Source organism: Hemicordylus capensis, chromosome 2 (genome assembly GCF_027244095.1).
Source record: "Hemicordylus capensis ecotype Gifberg chromosome 2, rHemCap1.1.pri, whole genome shotgun sequence".
NCBI classification, from domain to species: domain Eukaryota; kingdom Metazoa; phylum Chordata; class Lepidosauria; order Squamata; family Cordylidae; genus Hemicordylus; species Hemicordylus capensis.
In genome coordinates this window covers 377,227,624-377,246,963 of record NC_069658.1, presented here as the reverse complement: position 1 = coordinate 377,246,963, position 19,340 = coordinate 377,227,624, and the positions used below count along the sequence as shown (strand labels likewise).

The 19,340-nt window shown below is 47.6% G+C and overlaps 1 protein-coding gene across 4 annotated transcripts; it reads right to left on the bottom strand.

Moving 5' to 3' along the window:
• Positions 1-4,938: 4,938 nt before the first annotated feature.
• Positions 4,939-18,649, bottom strand: FBXW9 (F-box and WD repeat domain containing 9). Of its 4 annotated transcripts, none has more exons than XM_053300144.1 (11): positions 18,385-18,649; positions 16,076-16,507; positions 15,064-15,203; positions 14,805-14,933; positions 13,085-13,197; positions 10,868-10,959; positions 9,925-10,073; positions 6,747-6,860; positions 6,299-6,388; positions 5,856-5,921; positions 4,939-5,576 (listed from the first exon to the last, which is right to left on the bottom strand). In XM_053300144.1, exons 2-11 carry the CDS (start codon positions 16,503-16,505, stop codon positions 5,502-5,504), a joined length of 1,398 nt encoding a protein of 465 aa, XP_053156119.1. In that variant the 5' UTR covers positions 16,506-16,507; positions 18,385-18,649; the 3' UTR covers positions 4,939-5,501. The 4 variants fall into 4 exon arrangements, 3 of the variants coding, with proteins under 3 accessions (XP_053156119.1, XP_053156117.1, XP_053156118.1); XM_053300142.1 differs by lacking the exon at positions 18,385-18,649 and adding an exon at positions 18,142-18,289; XM_053300143.1 differs by lacking the exon at positions 18,385-18,649 and adding an exon at positions 18,096-18,193.
• Between the last annotated feature and the right edge of the window lie 691 nt (positions 18,650-19,340).

Here is a 19,340-nt window from a genome sequence, read left to right as displayed (position 1 = left end):
GTCAGCGAACTTTGCTAAACCTGGACTGTGAGCATCCAATCCCCAACAATGGTCATCATACAAGGGGTGGCCCTCTCATGAGGTTCTGTGAGGCAACAGCCTCAGGTGACAAGTGTGCCATGGGGCAGTGAGGACAGGTGTCAGATGGCAGTGTTGCAGGCCAGTCTACCCCCTCGTGGGCATCACCCCACTTGCCTACTGCTGCTGCTCCTGGCACTGGCCTCACCCCTTTGGGGTGCTCTGCTGCTTGGTGTTGCAGGCCAATCAGCACCAGCCTCTCATTGCTGTTGCTTGTGCCAGCTTGCTCAGTCTCACTCTCTCCTACTATTTCTTCAGCACCAAGCTTGTCTACTTTGTATCTTCCATTTTGGGAGAAGCATCGAGTGAACTGATCTGGTAATGATGAGAGGCTGGTGGATGAAACTGCTGCCGGAGGCACACTACCTGGCTGGCCTGGAACCCCAAGCAGCATCACGTTGCAGAAGGCGAGGCCAGCAAGGCAGCACTGGGGCAAGTGAGACAGGGGTGGTGTCACCATTTGTTCTAGCCCAGGAGAGGGGGCTAGTGGGGGAGTGGGGGTGGCAGGGTGACCCATTGTGTTCCCCTCAAGTGGCAAAAGGCAGCACTGTCTTGTACCACATTGGCTCTCATTAATCATAATGCTACTATACTCTTGGGAAAGGCAGGGCCAAAATGCAATCACAAGCCATACAACTAGCCAGATCAGTGGATTTCATAATACCACAGTACAGAAGCCTTCTGACACATGTTTTGTCATATTGCTTGAACCAGCTTCACAGGCTTGGGAAAGCAGGACAGCCTACTGCTGTATCAGTGTCTGACCTTAACAAGAGATAACATAAGTGCTACTGGGAAGCAAGGGAATAAGCCTAGGTGTCAACACTGAAGTGCTCCCTACACAGCATAAAGAGAAGGACTCCCCCCCACTTTCCATGTCATTGCTCTGAAGAAGAGGCCTGGGGTCTCATGTTCGTTGGTTTAAAGTGTGGGGATAAAATCACATGCTGATCTGTTCTCCTGTTGGGAAAGTGGAAGGGTACAGTGTTTGGCAGATGACACTCGGGAGGACTCCCAGGTTCTGCCCCTAGCCCTGGGAAAGGCTGTCTCTTAATCCCAATGCATTCACAAATCAATGCCATCAGTTTTGCCTCTCTCTTTAGCTGAAAATCTGAGGCAAGAAAATCCAAGTCATTGCCTCAAAATTATTATCCAGACAACCAACCTCTGCAGCTCACAGTGGATAGTATGTTGATGCTAGGTGACATTTTGGTAGCTAAACAGCAGCAGGGCTCAGCCATTAGGTGGTGGTGATGAGTGAAGATTTATTGACTAGAAAGCAACTACTGCAGAGGGACCGAACAAGGAACAAAACAAAAAGGTGGCTTGGGGATCAGCTGAATAGAGAGGTGTATGTAATCTCCGCTTGAGAAGCCAAGTGGGGCGGCACCATTACTGAAGAACAAGGGTGCCTTCTGTACTCTCAAGGTGAGTAACCACTCTTTCTCCCAACCAACCGGGGAGGTAGCTAGACCTTGCCCTTTCCTCTAACACTCAGCAACCACAAAGCAACAGATGACTCCAGGTTAAACAAAGAAGTCTTGCATTCCTTAAGATTTAACTAAGCTGTGGGAACATTTAGGAAAAAAGTGGAATGTGATCAGGAAAGATTTGTGATCCGAAATGGTAACTGAGTTTTGGACAGCAAAGCAGAATCTGCTGCCCTTTGGAGAAGCCCCTTTGGCCTCAGTTCTTGAGGGTTGCATACATTCCATACAAATATAACAATTAGGATTTGCTCCGTTTGCAGCTTAGTAAAGAAGTGAGTTATCATAGGTTGCAAGAGAGGGAAATGCTGTAGGGTTGTGTGGCTTGTCTTGCTTCTCAAGAAAGATATTGATCTTTAATGGCTAAAATAGAGCAAAGGGTGAGAGTTTAGAGTGTCTGGATGCTAGCACCAGTGTATTGCATCAAGATCTTCTGCTTGGCACCAGGACATTTCAAGTGGAGTAAAATGTTCTCTCTTGGGGATTAATTCAGGCCCCAATAATGAGAAAGCTATCCCCTTCCACTCAAAAAGTGGTGTTTTTAAATGAAAAGCTGAAGATGGGAATCCAGTAGCTCTCTTGTCCTGTTGCCATTTCAGGTTTTATTAGAAAGTGCTGTTTTGATGTGCAAAGAGGCAGCCAGCTACACCTACTTCAGCTAGAGATGAAGTCTGTGTGGAACAGCTGAGGGCTGAGATTGTGTTGGAGAGAATGAAGGTAAGTGAGAGATTCATAAGCCCCACAGGCTGAGGGTTGGAGAGAAGCAATAGGTTCCTTTGCAACAGCCCCATATGAAAAAGCAGAAGCACTATCATAGTGTTTCTATCTATCATAGTGCACTATCATAGCAGAAGCACTATCATACCAGCAAATGAACAAAGATGCAGGATTCCTGGAATTCAGGTATTTAGGATTATTTCCTCCACATCCACTGCTCACTGGCATTCCAGCCTCAACAACTCCCTTCATAGAGAAGAAATCATGCCATGTTGTAAGAATGCTGAGCTCCAAATCTACATTTATTGAGACAGCCACTTTAAAATGTTCCTCCAGCTGTTCTAGGTAGTTGAGTTTTCCCTGTATTGTCCTACATGAGACAGAGCTGATTTTTTTCTTGGCTCTAAAGCTCAAAGCACACAAGAGATTAAAAGCCACAAATATGGGCAAGTAGCAACCAGATATTACCACAGCTAGTTCCCTGCTGGAGCAAGACTGAAATAGCAACAAATGGAGGCAAGATTTGCTTCCCACATCTCTACTACCACTAAAAATAGCCAAAACATCTCCAATCCTAAAGCAAGGTTCTTTACCAATTCCTGCAACTCTCCCTCCTGTTCCCCACCCTGTGGGCCAAAGAATCATTGTGTATGAAAAGATCCAGGTATCCAACTCAGGGCTTCCACACAGACATACACAATCTGGCTATATTTAAAATAGGGAAAAGGGAAATTGCTGCTGCTTCAGCCAGGGCCAACAATTGTTCTACACAGCAACAGCTCTTGAAGGACAAGGTGGGCTCACAGCTGCCAGGGCTCTCTCCGACCTTTACATACTCAATTAGTCCCAAAGGCTGGATGATTAATCCCACTGCTCTGAAAAACCAAATCAGTCAAGAGGTGGCTCTTCAACATACACTATGTGTTAAATAATAATTGGCTGTAGACAGAACAAGTGTGTTTCTTGTCAAGGTTTTTGCTTCTTTAAGACCTCCCGCCCTCCATCTTAAAAACCCAACTGTGGACTTGTCTTCTTTCCTTTGATAGGTTTGCACTCAGGTAATGTGCAGTAATGATTCTAATTGCCATGATTAAATCATGCTTAATTCACTGGAGTTCCTGGGAGGCTTGTGCAGTTTCAATCTTGAGGTCAGGAGAGCCACTACGACAGTAACCAAGAACCTGCTTTGTAGCTCTGGAAAGTAATTCTGGTATGAGCCGCTAGTACCAGACAGACAGCTCTGACTTGGAATGGCCATGAACAGAGAAAGGAACACAGGCTCAGTGTGCTTCATCTGCACTGTGAGGTTATTGTTTACAGGACTATTGTGTCAGACCAATGAGCCATTTAGCTCCCTGACCTTTCTTAAATAGGAGTCAGCACTAAGCACTTTATTACAAATCTGGAAGTGGAGCACTTATGAATCAGTGTGTTATTTTGCTAATTCCCCAATTCTAGTAACTGGAAAGACCTAGGGTACAGCAAGAGCCTGAAACCAAAATGTACAGCTGTCCAAATTAAAAATGAATCGTTTTCAGGAGTGCTTTAAGCAGTATCTGGATTATCCTACCATTCTCCTTTTCAGATTTGACACAACTATCATTCCTCATTATGTAACCTTAAGGCTAGGCAACTATGATGTACTATATTTCTAGTTTGCCTTGTTCAGATGTTTGTTTGTAGGATGCAAAATGCACCAACTCATTGCCTGATTTATTTATTTATTTATATACCGCCCTTCCAAAATGGCTCAGGGCGGTTTACAATTAGTAGTGGAACACTAGAAATGTAGTGGATAGTATACAGTAGTAGAACACTAGAAATGCACTGTGCTTGTCATGCAATGCATTATGGGATGTAGGAGGCTGCAGCCTGCTTTCTTCCCGCTCCCTGGCTGCTCCCATAGCTGCCCTGAATAAGTCGTATAGGTGCACAGTGCTGGTAAGCCCAAGAGCAGCTTGGCTTGAGCAGTGGGGGAAGGTAGGATGGCTCCTGCCTTTCCCTGAGCCCTCCCCCAGTCAGGTAAGTTTAGGTCATGTGCATGGCCTTAAGATGTTCTTGGTGCTGCCACACTGTCCTCTGAGAATTCCTTTCCTCCGAGAATTCAGCAAAGCACCAAACCAGCTAAGCTGCTTTTCAATGGCTAAGCTCCTAAGGTTCCATAAATGTATTTGCTTTATCTTAGTGGACAGTTTTTAGATTTCAATGGAAAGTCTAAAGATGGGGACAGGGCTAAAAATCCAATGTAGATGTAAAAAAATAAGGGGAAAGGATTCGAGTGGATGTTTTGATTTTAGCTGGTTGATTCAAAACCATGTACAGTATTACACACACATGTGCATTACCAACTGGGAGCTCTTGGATAAGGAGGACTAGAAAACAAAGTAGGCCAAGGTAGGTAAATTCAGCAGCCTTCTGTTGCTTTGGTCATTTGTGTTCCATTCTAAATGTGTTATGGAAGAATACATTCCACAGATTTCAAGGGAATTTGCATCCATAATATGTGGCTTAGGAGTAGAATCTCATGATCCTCCATACTACCCTGTTTGGTCCCCAAGTTTCATTTCCTTTTTCTAAGCCACATACCACTAGGGGCTGTGCTTAAAAAGGCTACTGGGAACAAGAAACAAATAAGGCACCATCACTGCTGATCAGACACTGTAGCAGAACACGTTTAATTAAATGTAAACATAGAGCAGAACTGAGTAACTAGAGGATTCTGTTAACCATATTGCAACCTCCAGCCTTCACTGTGCCCACAATTCCTCTTCCTCAAGTTGACACTCCCCAAGCCTACTGTTGTGCTTGCACTGCATTTCCACACCTACTCATCTGAAAGGTCAGCTAGTTCTTCTCACTCCCCACATGATTCAACAGTAGCTGCTCCTAGGTGTGGTAGGCTTGGAAAGGATGGCTCATGCCCAGGGAATGAAGAGTGTGCATGAGTGTATGCATGCACAGACGCTAGGGAGATAGGAAAGTGGGCAGCTGGTAGGGAGGGGGGCTTGGATGCGTAGCGGTGCACTCATCTCTGTGCAAGCCTCTCCATTATAGCATCCTAAGACAAGCTCAGGCTTCAACCCCAGCGATCCAAAGAGCATATTAACAAAACCAACAACTCAACAGGCATTGGGACTCTGGTCCCTGCGGGGAGGCTGCCTGAGACATGGGACTTGGCAGTCCTGTAGATGCAAGGGTGGATCCCCAATTGGCTCATCGTCACACACTGAGTCTCCAGACCTCCAATGAGAAACCACCGGAAGCAGCCACAGCCATGTTCCCTTCAACGCTGATCTGCAGAAGAAAAGAGAAAGGCGGGGGGAGGGCGAATCAGCCCAACAGACTGAGTAAACCTCACAGAAGCCGGAAACACACTTCAGTGTCAAACCCACCACGACAAAGGCAGCTGTGGATGCCTCTGATCACAATCTCCCTCAACTCTTGTACTCAACACAATCTCCCTCAACTCTCCCTCAACTCAATCTCCCTCAACTCCCTTGTCCCCACAACTTCAGGCAAATACAAAGGGCCTGGAATGCCATCCAACAGTGTCTCCATCTCCCCATTCCTTACCCCATTCAGCACGCAACTATGTGTCTGTGAACAGATGACTTTGGGTGGATCTGTGGGAACATGGATCTGTAAGAGAAATCAAAGAGGTTCAGGCCTGGAACTTGAAAGTCTGATAGAAAGAAGTTACTTTGCTGTGCCGCACAAAGGAGTTAAGCAGAGGAAACAGCTTGTGGGACACAGCAGATGAGACTAGTTGCACTGGAAATGAACCCAAACTGACAGAAGAATGGCCTATAAGACTGACTGAGGCAGACAAAGAGTGCACAGTGAAGCAATTAGTCTGTACACAGGAACATAAAACCAGATGTGGAAAGAGCCTAAAGGGTGGCAAGGTATGCCAATGCTTTGAGAATTTTATTGTTGTTAAGCAACAACGAAACCCCGTTGCCTTGGTCTGCTTGTGGCTCATATGTCTGGAACTTCACTCCCACCACAACTCTTACACGCAACGTCTTGTCAGTAGAAGTGGTGTACAGTGCACCCAGCGAGTGTTGGACTCCGGTCATCTGAGAGCGGTGACCCACATCAAAGTACTGTGGAGAGAAGAGAAAGAGAGGCTTTGTGTGTGCCCTGGGAGTCACTGCAAGGAGGTTTGCCTTCTTTTACAACTGCTGGGTCTTCTATGGTCAGGCACTGTACTTCTATGCCAACTCAGTGAAAGATACTTCCTTGCTTCAATGACTGACTAGCAGACGCAAAAATAATTGTCCTAAAATGAAAAAGCTCATGAGATTTCTAAAGCGAATCTTAACAGTGTTTAAAATATCTCCACAATCTTCTGCAAGCAGCAGCTTATACTATGCTGTTTGAAGGACAACTTATTTTGTGGGTGGAGACGGGAGAAGTACCATATTCCTCTGCCTGTGTGTGATCCAACTTCTCCCAGCATACCCGGATATTCTGGAAGCGCCCTCCTCTGTTCTCAAAGACATACAGCAGCCCGAGGTTATCTCCAGCCCACAGTTGAGCACCCTTGTATGACATGGAGAGAAGGTAGGAGTCAAGCTGGGAAAGGAAAGGAATGCTTGTTACAAACAAGAAAACGCACACAATACAGTACACCAAAAAGATGTGTGAGGGTAAGGAATGGTAGATGGATCAAGTCAGAGAAACCAAGTGTGCTACAGGAGGAAGATATATATTTAAATACGAGTATATCATTACAGTCTCTGCTCTTGGCTCTGCCACTGATTCAGCTGGTGGTGACTGCACAGGAAACTGCCTTATACGGAGTCAGACCCTTGGGCCTTCCACACCACCTGGTGGAGCTATCAGAGATTGAACCTGGGACCTTCTGCATGCAAAGCAGATAAACTACCACTGAGTGACACCCCTCCCACCCCCATAATGAGAGGGGGTAGATGGACCTCCTGGGACAGGGAGTTATTTATACTTATATGCTATATTCCTCTTATCATGGAATGGAATTGAAGGTGGAATACATGGAGATACCCAGGCAGTCACCCATTCTGGCACTGACTGGATCTAGACCTGCTTAGCTTCCACAAGGTGGCTGTATTATGTGTCTGCAGATCATGCCAATGTAGACAAGAGACAGGGCCTTTTCAGTAGTGGTCCCCAATTTCTGGAATGCCCTCCCAGAGGTGCTCTCTCAAGATGAATTTTTAAAAGAATCTGAAAATTATCTGTTTCCAAGAAGCATTTAAAATGCGTTTTAACTGGGTTTTTAATTGAGTTTCCAGTTTTAGTCTTGTCTGATATTGCCTTCCACACTATCTTGCTGCTTGTCTGTTTCTATGTTTGTTTTATTGTTTATTGCAACCACCCCGGGGAGCCCTGCACTGGATGGGTAGGATAGAAATATTTTAAATGAACAAAAGATGCCCAAAGCCATTTACCAGTACATTCTGGGCAGGAGATTCCCGGCCCTAAATACAGTGCTTAGCAGCACTGAGTGTAAAGCAAACACCATCCTTTTGAACGACTTGGGTTCGTGAGAGAGAGACCAAATTCAGGACAATAAAAATCAGGTGAGAGTAGTGAGACTGGTTGGGCAAGATCAGATGCTGAGACCAAGTAAATCCAAGCCCCTCAATTACCAGGATCATTGGCAGGGCATTTTCAGTTCTGGCACCCAGATTCTGGAATACTCTCTCCAGGGAGGCTCGCATGGTAGAATCTGATGTGATTTTGGCGCCAGGTAAGTGCCGATTTACTTGCTCAAACTTTTCAGACGGTTCACTTTTATGTGGCATTCCATTCTGGCTTTTGTCCTCCCTTGCTCTTCTGTTCTAGTATTATATTACAATTGGCCGCATCCACACATACACCGTAACAGAAGTTAACCCTGACCCAAGTTAAAATTCCTAACTCCAGTTCAAGCCGCAGATGTACAGCAAGCTGCCGTTAGCCTAAGGAGAGCTGAAGGAGAGCGGAGCCCCTCCCTGCCACTTGGCCTCCCAGCCAGCTCCATGGCTAGACTGTGGACAAATCATCACCACGTCAGCTGTTCAGCCGCGATGGACTTTGCTCTCCAGCGGGGCATGGAGAGCAACCGTGCATTTCCAGAGCACTCTGCCCCTACTCGGCAGGGGAAGTGTATTTAAAGCCCATTAAGTGCCCTGCAACGCCAGCGCTGCTTCTGCCAGCCATGGCACCGCAGCCCCAGCAAGTTTAGGGATTGAACCTGAAGCGAAGTTCGAAGTTCCCAGGCCAGGACTGGCGTTGTGGCGTATGTAGATCTCCAAGTTACTGGGAGCAGAGAGCCTCAGTTTCCAGCTTCTCTGGGACAGCTGCATCACCCACGGGGGGGGCGTGGGTTGGGGTGCACATCTCCACCTTGGCGGGTGGGTTGGCATGGGCACAAGGTTGGACAGTGGCTGGGCAGCAGTTGCCGAGACCAGGACAGCGCTTGCCCAAGTGTCCGTCCCTGCAGCTTTCCTGCATAGAGCATCCTCCCTCACTCCCCTTAGTCTGCCACTAAGGTTGCAGCATGCAAGGAGAGCACCAGCTCATACAACACGAGTCCCAGCTCATACATTTTGCATTTGTGCCCCAGAGACAGTTCTTCTCATGAGAAAGAAGGTGGGAACAAATATTTCCACCCAGGAAAGGGGCTAGGGCCCCCTTCCCCACGCTGTGTGAAAAACAGAACTTGGGCTGCTCCAGCTTCCCTACTTGGGTCTGCCTTTTGCCTTCTTCCTCCCAGCGCTGTGATGGGGCATCCTGCTTGTGCTGCCACCTGGAGTGTTGGTGCTTGTGGAAATCCATGACTGTTGCCCCCAAGTGGCGGTGCAACTTGACAGGCTGGCCAGTCCGGGATCTCGCTGACAGTCATAGCTGTCGCAGGTGACAGGAGGGGCGTGGCTGATTCTTCAAGCAGCTGTCAGTGAGAAGTGCCAAAAGCATGGAGCAGCCACGTCCTCAGGCAGGTCTGCGCTTCCACCTCTATGATTAGGATTTGGAAATGGGTGCTTAACTATGGTTATGGCCGGGCCTGCATTCAGGCATACCTCTTCAGTGGCAAAACCACAGTTGTTGGCAGTGAAGCTTAGGAAAAAACCTCAGGTTCCAATTCAAGTTTTGTGGGGCAAACGGGGGTTAACTTTAGACCCTTAACCATGGTTTTGCGTGTTTGGGCATACTACAGTTACAACTTCTGGCAGCTTTAACTGTGGTTCAAAGTGTACGTGTAACAAGGCGCTCTCTCTCTCTCTCTCTCTCTCTCTCTATATATATATATATATATACACACACACACATATATAATTATTGTTAGTTTTAAATCTGTGCAAGCTGTTCTGAGCAGCTGTTGCCTGAAGAGTGACTTAGAAATTTTCTAAACAAACTCCACACAGAATGTCCTGTTTGCCAAACCACACAATCTGCATGCCATACTGAGTACTAAAGACAAAAAGGACCAACACCCTAAGCAGGACAGAATAGTAACCAGAGACTTGATGTATAGTCCCAGCCCTGCTACCAGCCCAGAAGTAATCAGCATGCAAAATTTATAAAGAGGTGGCAAAGGTTCTCATGACATCATGACAAACTCAAAAGAAAATATTCACGAATTCCAAATTTAAACTCTAAAAGATCTGTTGCTCACCTGTAGCCTCTGGAGGACACTGTTGGTCCGCCTGTCAAAACACACCAGCGTTCGATCTTCACTGCCGGAGATGATGAAATGCTCATCAGCTGCAAGGGATAGGACAGCACTGGAATGAAGCTTGCGGCTCTTCACTAGGGCTTGAGCAGCTGTGAGAGAAAAGCCAAGAGACACATCATGACAGCCTCACAAAAATCAAGGTGGCTTTATCAACTAACACCTCATGTGCATGCTTTCTGCTCTGCAGGTCACAATCCCATAGCCAATGTCTCCACCTTTCACTAGACAATGTAAGTATGACCAATATTTATATACCGCTTCTCAACAAAATTTCCCAAAGCAGTTTACATAGATATAAATAAACAAATAAAATAACTAACCGAAAGAGAGGGTAGAATTTCCTTTGGGTGTTCTCTAGCTAACTGCTCCCATTTTCCGTCTCCTGACTAATTGGGGGGCAGGGCTAGCCTTCGCAGTGTTAGATATGGGAAGGAAGCATACTCCACAAACAGTCAGTGCTTTCCTAGTTTAAGCAAACAGTAGTAGGAACTGCTATTTCCTTACACTAAGTTTTCTATTTAAGAGGGCAGTCTGAGGGGGCCGAATGGTAGCTCCTTAGAAGATCTCAAAGAAGAGATGCCTGGGTTGGAGGGATACCACTCCATCTTTTCAGGCTGCCTCCATTTGCCTCTCTTCGTCCCATTAAGGAGGCCACAACTAACCCCTCTCCATGCCCTTCACTCAACAGATACCAACAGCTTACAACTGAGCTGGGCAGTTTACTGTGCTCACTCTGTTTTCCAATGGGAAAGGAAGTAAAGAGACAATGCAGGAGGCAGTTGACACTATGGAAAAGCTTCCCAAGGTCCACCATGAAAGGACATTAAAAGAGGAGAAGGCAGTGGCAGCTCAAGGCACCAGCCCTACAAAAACCAGCACTAACCTCGTGGGTCATAAACTGTCACCTTCTTGTCATAGGTTCCTGTGACCAGGATGTCAGGCAAGTAAGAAAGGCACAACACAGCTGCTTTCCCTCTAGGATAAGGAGGAAATAATCAGGTGAGGGGTGAGAGCACACCCTCCAAATTCACACATCTGATTCAGTTAACCTCAGCCTCTAGCCTCAGGCCTTCAGTTATTTCTAGATCAAAATGCTTTAGAAGAGGGATTCACTGGTTCTCATTTTGCTGCCCCCTGTGGCCATGCAACACCAACTGCCCTGTGAGAGGACTTGCAGAGTCAAGCAAGAGATATCAGTGCCCTCTTTATGTCTGTTGCTGCATCCGCTGTAACTTCTCTTTTGCCTGCCTGCCATCACTCACCGGATGGTTTTTCCTGTATATGTATCACACATTCTTTTTACACTCCCCCTGTATCCCTGATCTGGTTTCTGTAGCAAATCCTGGGGTTATCGTCAGGGATCAACAAATTTGTCTGGTCTTGAATCACAAACATTTTGTGATCTCTAGGCTCCTTCCACAAGGGGCAGGGTCTTGATGCTGACCTTAGAGTCTGACACTCCCCTGCTCCCCAACCCAGCTATGAGCTTAATGCCCAAGAGAGGATTAGGAGATTGTTCCTCAACCTCCTTTGTGGCTTGGAACTGGAAAGGAGTTTGGGGATTTGGCCGTTTGGGTGCTGCATTGGCGAGGTACTCCTTGTGCCTGCATTGGCGAGGCACAGTGGCCAAAGCAAGCCCTTTGCCTCCCTGCTCCAGCTTTTAGGGCTGTTCTTAGGGTGGGGCAACTGGGGAGATTGCCTCCATGCCCCGTGCGCCCCCATGCTCTCAGACCCCAGCAGCAGCCTGATCTCCTCCCAGCTCCCCACACCGCGCAAAAGGCAGGCAGGCGCTGAAGTGACTCGCTGGCTGGTAGGTGCCCCTGTGCATTGCTACAGGCAGCAGCTCTTGTTCTTTGAAGGCACACAGCCAGTGCCCAGCATGGTGGAGGCTGCCCCGGCAGAAATGCCTCGCCCTCTCAGCGGGGCCCCGAGTCCCAGAGACAGGAGGTGGGTGTTAGTGGTGAAGGCACCATGGGCCTTCCAGGCTCCCATGTCTCAGGCCAGAGAAGTGTTTGTGCCTCAGCAGGAGTCACCACTGTCGCCTGAGGAAAAGTTGGAGACCAAGAAGCTGCTGCCTGCCCCATGCTCGGCCAACAACAGCAGGAGCTACACCATCCTTGCCATGTTATTAGCAATGAGCGTGAGGCTGGCAGAGGCAAGTGAAGCCCCCAGCCCAGGAACACCAAAAAGGCCAATGAACATGCCTCCCTCCCTGTCACCCCCACTGGCAGGCTGCCCCCTGTCCCATGCTGATTCACCCCCAGCCCTGCACCCCACTAAGGACAGCCCTGCCAGCTTTAAGCTGGAGGGAAGAAGTAAAGAGCTTGTCTGTTTGGCTACTACATCTCACATGCAGTGCCTTGGAAACACAGCAGCCCAAACCATCCTCAGCTTTCTCTTTGGAGCTGGGGAGGGGGGCAGGAAAGTGTGGCACATTCTGAAGACAACTTCAATCCGTGCCCCACCCTGCCCCACAGCTTTGAAGTTAGGAAAAAGCCTAGAGCTTCTCGCACTTGCCATAGGGCAGCAGCACATTTAGCATGGAGAACAAAAATGTGGAAGCCTGCCTATAGTAATTAAATGATCAAACCAAGGCCTTTAGGATCCAGAGTTCTTGCCAAGACTGAATAGGCCAAACACCTCTAACTGTTCATTATAAGGGCTAAAAGCTCCTGGATGATTAGACTCTTTTTCATTCAGTGCCTCGAATCCTCCTTCGCAGCTTCCTCTTCTGCATATCCTCATGCAAAAGCTGTTTTCCTTCAGTACTCCCTGGGAATGCTAATGGTCTAACACATTGGTTCCCAACCTGGGGGCCTCCAGATGTTGCTCAGCTACAATTTATTGTGGCTGGGGATGATGGGAATTGTAGTTCAGCAACATCCTGAGGCCCCCAGGTTGGGAACCACTGGTCTAGCATTTAGAATTGGAAGGGATCCTGGTGATCAATCCCCACTCAGTGCAGGAATGTGATGCAGTTTTGAACCCTTAATGCTGTGACAGAACCTCTTGTTCAGCTGAGCATGTGGCCAAAATGCCAGATTCTGCCACTCCTATTCTCCAAGTGCAGACTGCAGAGAGATCACAGGGGCAACCTTACTTGATTTCTCCAAACTGCTGCCCGTCCGCAGCTATGTCCCACAGCTTCACAGTGCTGTCCCAGGAGCCTGAACACACCCGTTCATCTCTTGCAGCCAATGACCACACCCATCCCTAGGCAGCAAAAAAGAACAGTGAACTGGGTTTCCGTCCACTCTCTAACTCTTTAGAAACAATGTGATAGCATTCTGGTGACATATAAAGAACTACTTTATAATTCACCCAACATTTTCATCTTAATAGTAACTGCCCTGTAACAGAGAATAGCTTCACACCATGTGGCAAGTTCCAATAACCAGAGACAAATCATCTTCCTGCCATCCACATATGGTTTAATACAGGAAAACCATATGGAAAATCTTGGACATTTCCTCACCCAAGGAAAGTCCTTTCTGATTCAACCTCTTGAGGCGGAGGAAATTTGGTTGAGAGATAGCATCGGAAATAGGTTCCAATTATGTAGTAGAGTGTGACTGGCCCAGTGCGAGATCATAGAATCCTTGAGCCTCAAAGACATCGGGCCATACTATTACTGGAATTTCACTTGTGGAAGTGGCTCAGTAATAATCCTTTCTAAAGTGGCTGGTTGCTTCCTGATCCAGAGAGTGGGAATCAGCAGGGACTCCAGATTCCATCTTCTCGCTGGGCAAGGCGAACCAGCTTCCTGCCAGGACAGACTAACGGCTATCCAGATCTCCTCCTTTTTAAACGATTGATTGCTCTGTGAAAAAGGAATCTGGCCATTTGGAGAGAGAGGTTGAACCGGTTTTCTGTTAGGTTTTACCCTTGCTTCTTTGATGTGTCACATTGCATAATATGTGCTATGTTTTGGAAAGAGGACAGGGAAATCTGGGCCAGGGGACAATTAATGGTATAAAGGGGATGGGGAAGTATGAGAGTGTTACTGATATTAGGGAGAGTGGGAAAGATAGCCTGGAGCTAACTGAATACATGCTAGTAGGGGCAGGTATAATATGGGGACACCCCCACCCTGCAATTCCCTGCAATCCCTCATGCTTTGTGAGAGGGGGTGGCAGTGCCGGCTTAAGCGCTGGCTCCATCTGAGGCAGCATCATGGCTATGCCCCTGATGGAGATGCCAGCATCAAGGGAGTGGGACAGCTCTACCCCACTTCCCTCGCAGGGCATTTCCCCCTTCTGCTCTACCTTCAGAGTGTGCAGGGATGGATGGGGTTTTTAAATCCCAACCACCCCGATGCACTCAAAAGCTACAGCAACGTGAGAAGGCAGCACACAAGGCACCACCTCTCCCTTCTCCTGCCACTGTCACTTCTAAATGTGTGGAGGTTAAGAGTCCATCCATCCCCATGCACTCAGAAGCTTCAGCACTGCGAGAAGGTGTAGGGGATGAGTGGGAGGCAGGCGAGGTGATGCCCACAGGGGCAGGGTGGAATGCCCATACTCACTGCCCGGAGGCACAGGGGCTGTCTGAGGCTGTGGCATCCCTTTGCCTCATTAGCGAGCCACCCTGTGGAGTGGTCTGTGAGGACTGGGTGTTTGGATCTTGCAGGGTGGGTAGATGGCTAGAAATGTTGTGTGGATATTGTGAGATTTCTGCTAATAATGTTTAGACATTGTCTGTATTCAAAATGTTAGTAATAACCAAACATTTTGGATACTATACACACACACACGGATCATTATACAAATAAAAAATACCACCATCCAATTCAGGGATTAAGGGCTGTGAACTTCAGTTACCTTGTGTGTGCCATAGCGCTCTGTCCCCAGTGCTTTCACCAGCACATTTTCTGGTGCTTTGCCCAGCTGCCTCAAGTCCCACAAGTTGACATTTCGATCTCGAGAACCTGAGACACAGAGCTCCCCACCCTGGTTGAGAAGAAAATCAAATGATGATACCCAGTGCAATACAGGGGATAGAACCAGTGTGATGCAGCCATGCTTTTATGCTAATTTATTTATGCTAATAAAAGCAGCAGAGAAAGGGAAGGGCTTTTACCTGAAGGAGCAGCACAGAATCAATGGAGGCAAAGTGCCCGTAAGCAAGGGAAAAGTATTCCGTATTCTTGCCATTCTCTGCCCATTGATGGAGATGTTCCTCTAACTCAATGCAGGCGGCTGGCCAGTTAAACCCATCATCTGTTGGGATATGAAAGGGATGTTCTTCCTTTAGGATATGCAGATTAACTTCCAACACTGAAAGCTAGCTTTATTTATACTGCTTTTCCACACAAGGGTTCTGAAAGTGGTTTACGTTTTAACAACACACACAAATAATTATAACAGAAGAGAAAAAGCAAGCATGACTTGTCCCCCTAGCTAAGCAGGGTCCACCCTGGTTGCATATGAAAGGGAGACTAGAAGTGTGAGCACTGTAAGATCTTCCCCTTAGGGGACTGAGCTGCTCTGGGAGGAGCATCTAGGTTCCAAGTTCATTCCCTGGCTTCTCCAAGATAGGGCTGAGAGAGATTCCTGCCTGCAACCTTGGAGAAGCTGCTGCCAGTCTGTGCAGACAATACTGAGCAAGATGGACCTATGGTCTGACGCAGTATATGGCAGCTTCCTATGTAAAAACCAGACGTTTCTCCACTACAGAACTGGCTGCGATAAATTCAGATCTATTGCTTTGGAGACTAAAAGGGATTGGTGTTTAGTTTCAGAGTCAGTGTTCAACATTATCAGCTACTCTGAACCTAACTGCAGCTTTTTAGATATGAAAGGCGCTGTGTTCTACTTGCAACAAGGGAGGAAGATAAAGTGATGGAAAAACAAAGAACATTCTTACCCACAACCATCCAAGTGCTAACTGCAGAAGAATTGACAAGTGCTAGCTTCCAACCATTCCCCTGCCCTTCCCTTTCAGTCATACGAACAAGACCCTGATTTTTATCTTCTCCTCCCATGCATTTTGATCCTCTATACAAATGGCAGTACCAACCTTCCAACAGGCAAAACTTCATGAAACACACCAGAAGCTGTTTGAGAAAGGGTAGACTGTATTTGGAACCCACCTTCCACAACAGGGTAGCAGCTACCAATTCTGTTCTGCAGACGAATTCTCCAAGTGACTTCATCCTGCACAATGTCCCTCAGTGTCCGGCAGACCAAAGGAAGGACACCCAGGACAAACCTAGCCTGCAGGTAGGAACAGATCTCCAGTATCAGTTCCAGAGGAAGAGATAGCAGCTGTGAAGCAGTCTCATCAGCAACTGGAGACTTTTTTAGCTCTAGAGGAGACAATCTGTAATCTGATGTTCGGGTATTACTACATACTGAGAGAGACTCAAGGGGTAGGTGCTGGGATGTCTGACAAGACAGACTTAAAGAACCAAGAACACGCTCAAAATACTCCTGAGCCTGAACATCTGGATCCACTCTGTCTTCTGTGTCAGAATCATTGTCAGAGCCTTGGTGTTCGGCAGAAGAATCTGGAACATCCATAGCTACATGAAGAATAGAAACAGAAGCTTGAGGCAAGAAGCGCAAATCACAATGCAGTTTGAATAGTATAATTTTTCTCTAAGGGTTCAATTGTTTTTCACAGTGCAAGAGACAACTGATGAACTGCAAGAGAAACTGAAGGCTGGGAAATTTAGGACCAACAGAAGGAAATACTTTTTCACACAGCACAAAATTAATCTATGGAATTCTCTGCCATGGGATGTGTTGATGGCCACTATCTTGGATGGCTTTAAAAGAGGCTTAGACAAGTTCATGGAGGACAGGTTTATCATTCACTACTACTCTGGAGATTATAGGCCAACTCCAGTCCAAGAGGCAAAAGGCCTCTAAATACCAGTAGCAGGGAAGCAACAACAGGAGAGAGGGCATGCCCTCAGCTCTTGCCTGTGGGCTTCTCAGAGGCATCTGGTGGGTCACTGTGTGAAACAGAATGCTGAACTAGATAAGCCTTGAGCCTGACGCAGCAGGGCTATTCTTCTGTGTTCTTAAGAGATAAAGGCATTTTTTCATGGGCTGTTGTGCTTTCATTTTGGTAGAATATTTTTGAGCAAGCAATTCCTTGTAGTGAAAGGTTTGAAGTTATTTACTTTGAAAGGCTAAATGAAAAATCCTCAGCTGGACAAATGGACACCATGTTCCACTCATGAACAACAATTAGAGATAGGAACCTATAAAATGGCAGCCCATTCCAGACCTCTTTTCAATGTATAAGAGTGGTCACATTTACCATCCCTGCATCCAACCCTCAGAAGCAGATTTAAAGGAGAGGTGGAATAAGCACTTGCCTACAGCAGTAGAATTTGAGAGGCGAGGCAAAGCTCCTCAGATTCTGCCACCCCTCTAAGAGGGTGGCTGTGGCTGCAGCGAGAGGGAGTGAAGAGAAAGTCCCCCCTTTTACCTTTGAAAACAGACAGGTGTGATGAAGTGGGGGGCTGTGAGCTCCTTACAGCTCCCCTTCTCAGAGGGGCTGCATAGCCTCCCTGCTGTGAAGCCGGTATTCAGCCTTCCCCTCACATGGAGGAAGCTTGAAAATGGGCTGCACAGCAGTGTGCAGTCACTGTGAGAAGAGGAGCTGGAAGGAGCTCATCGCCCCCACCCCTTCATTTCACCACACAGCTGCAGCATTTTCAAAAGAAAAAGGGGGGATTCTCCCCTCCTTGACCCACCACCACCCTCCCCTCCTTGCAGCTGCATCCCACCCCAGGCAGCAGCATTCTTAGGAGGGCAAAAGGAGGAAGTTTCCTCCCCCCGCCACCCCTGCAGGCACCACCTCAAGCAGCATTTGTTCTGATCTTAAAAGGCATGATGTGTGGAGCATGAAAGTGGAGACAGGCATGTACAGTCTTACTGCCTTTCTGCACTGAAATCTGAAGGGTGACAATCACTTTACTAATCATGTTGGGACACAGAACTGGCACAAGAGCATGCAAGAAAACAGATTCTAGCCTCCTTCATCCCAAATACATCCATCCCCCAGTGGCAGGTGCTCCTCTCACAACCATTGACACCCAATGCCAGCAAAGCCTTACTCCCGCCCCTTCCCAGGCACCACCCAGCCAGGGCACCCACATATCGTATGCAAAGGACTCATTCCTCAAAAGCAAGAGCAGCTGACCAGGCAGGCGACGCTGCTTTCCCCTCCTCCTCCTCCAGCACTCCAGTTGCCACCACACCCAGGTCACGAGACTCCCTCCTGCAGGAGTCCGGGAGGTAGGGAGCGACAGCATCAAGTCCATGGCTGCATTCAGACATCGCACGGAACCAGAGTTACAGGTTACCAGCAAACCTGTAACTGTACGATGTCTGGATGCATGCAACCACAGCCTCGCAACCAAAGCACAAGGTTCAGTTTACTTACCAAAATGGAATTGGGAGCTGGGGTTACGCCTCAGTTTCACCACTCTAAACCTCTGTTAGAAGGGGCTGTCCTATTGTCTGCATATATCCACCGCTATAACTATGGTTACAGGTTATACGGCAACCAGTGAGAGGCCAGCTCAGAGCAGCACCAACAGCAGTTACACTCTAGGGCTCACCCAGCACTCCATGGTGTGTTCTCAGACTGAATGCCATCCCATGCCACGCCCCTCCCTGCACACTTCCTACTTCCTCTGCCTCCCAACAGGCACACCTGACCAGGCCCTGCTGCTCTTATAATTAAAGGGCCAGCAGCACTACCAGGGAGCACTGCTTGAAGTCTGCGATCCTTGCAGCAACGGCAGCTGTAGGTCTGGACCTATAGAAAAAAAACTCTTCTCACCCCCACCCCTCACAAACGTATCAAAAACCCAGGGAGATACAAGCTCTGTGAGCAAAGGGCTGCTGCCCCTGGCAGCACACAGCTTCCCATGTTTTTTCAATAGGTCTTAAAATTATTTTTTTTACCACCCTTTTGTGTGTGGCAGGGTGCCCAAAGATGTAACCTACTTGCTAGGTTTGTATCCACTGCTGTCTCAAATACTTTCCCGCCAAAAGGTATTCACACTGGCCCTGACTAGCAGTTGGGAGACACAGTGTGCTGTCTAGTTGGATTGTGAGAGGCTTATGAACTTGACAGGTGTGCTTTGTGATACTTCTCTGCCACCCATTCCTCATCTACTTGCCTAGACATGACCAGAGGAAGTGATATCGTGAATCTGAGGTCTGTGAATCGGTCAGCACCTTCTATATTGTGTTCCCTTGCAGATAACGTCGGTGCAGGAACATACATACCCTCACACTCCCCACTGGTGTAGCTGTCACTACAATCCACCCTCTCCTATACCTCACATGAGGAGACCAGGGTAATGAACCGCTGTGTTGTCCAGAACCCAT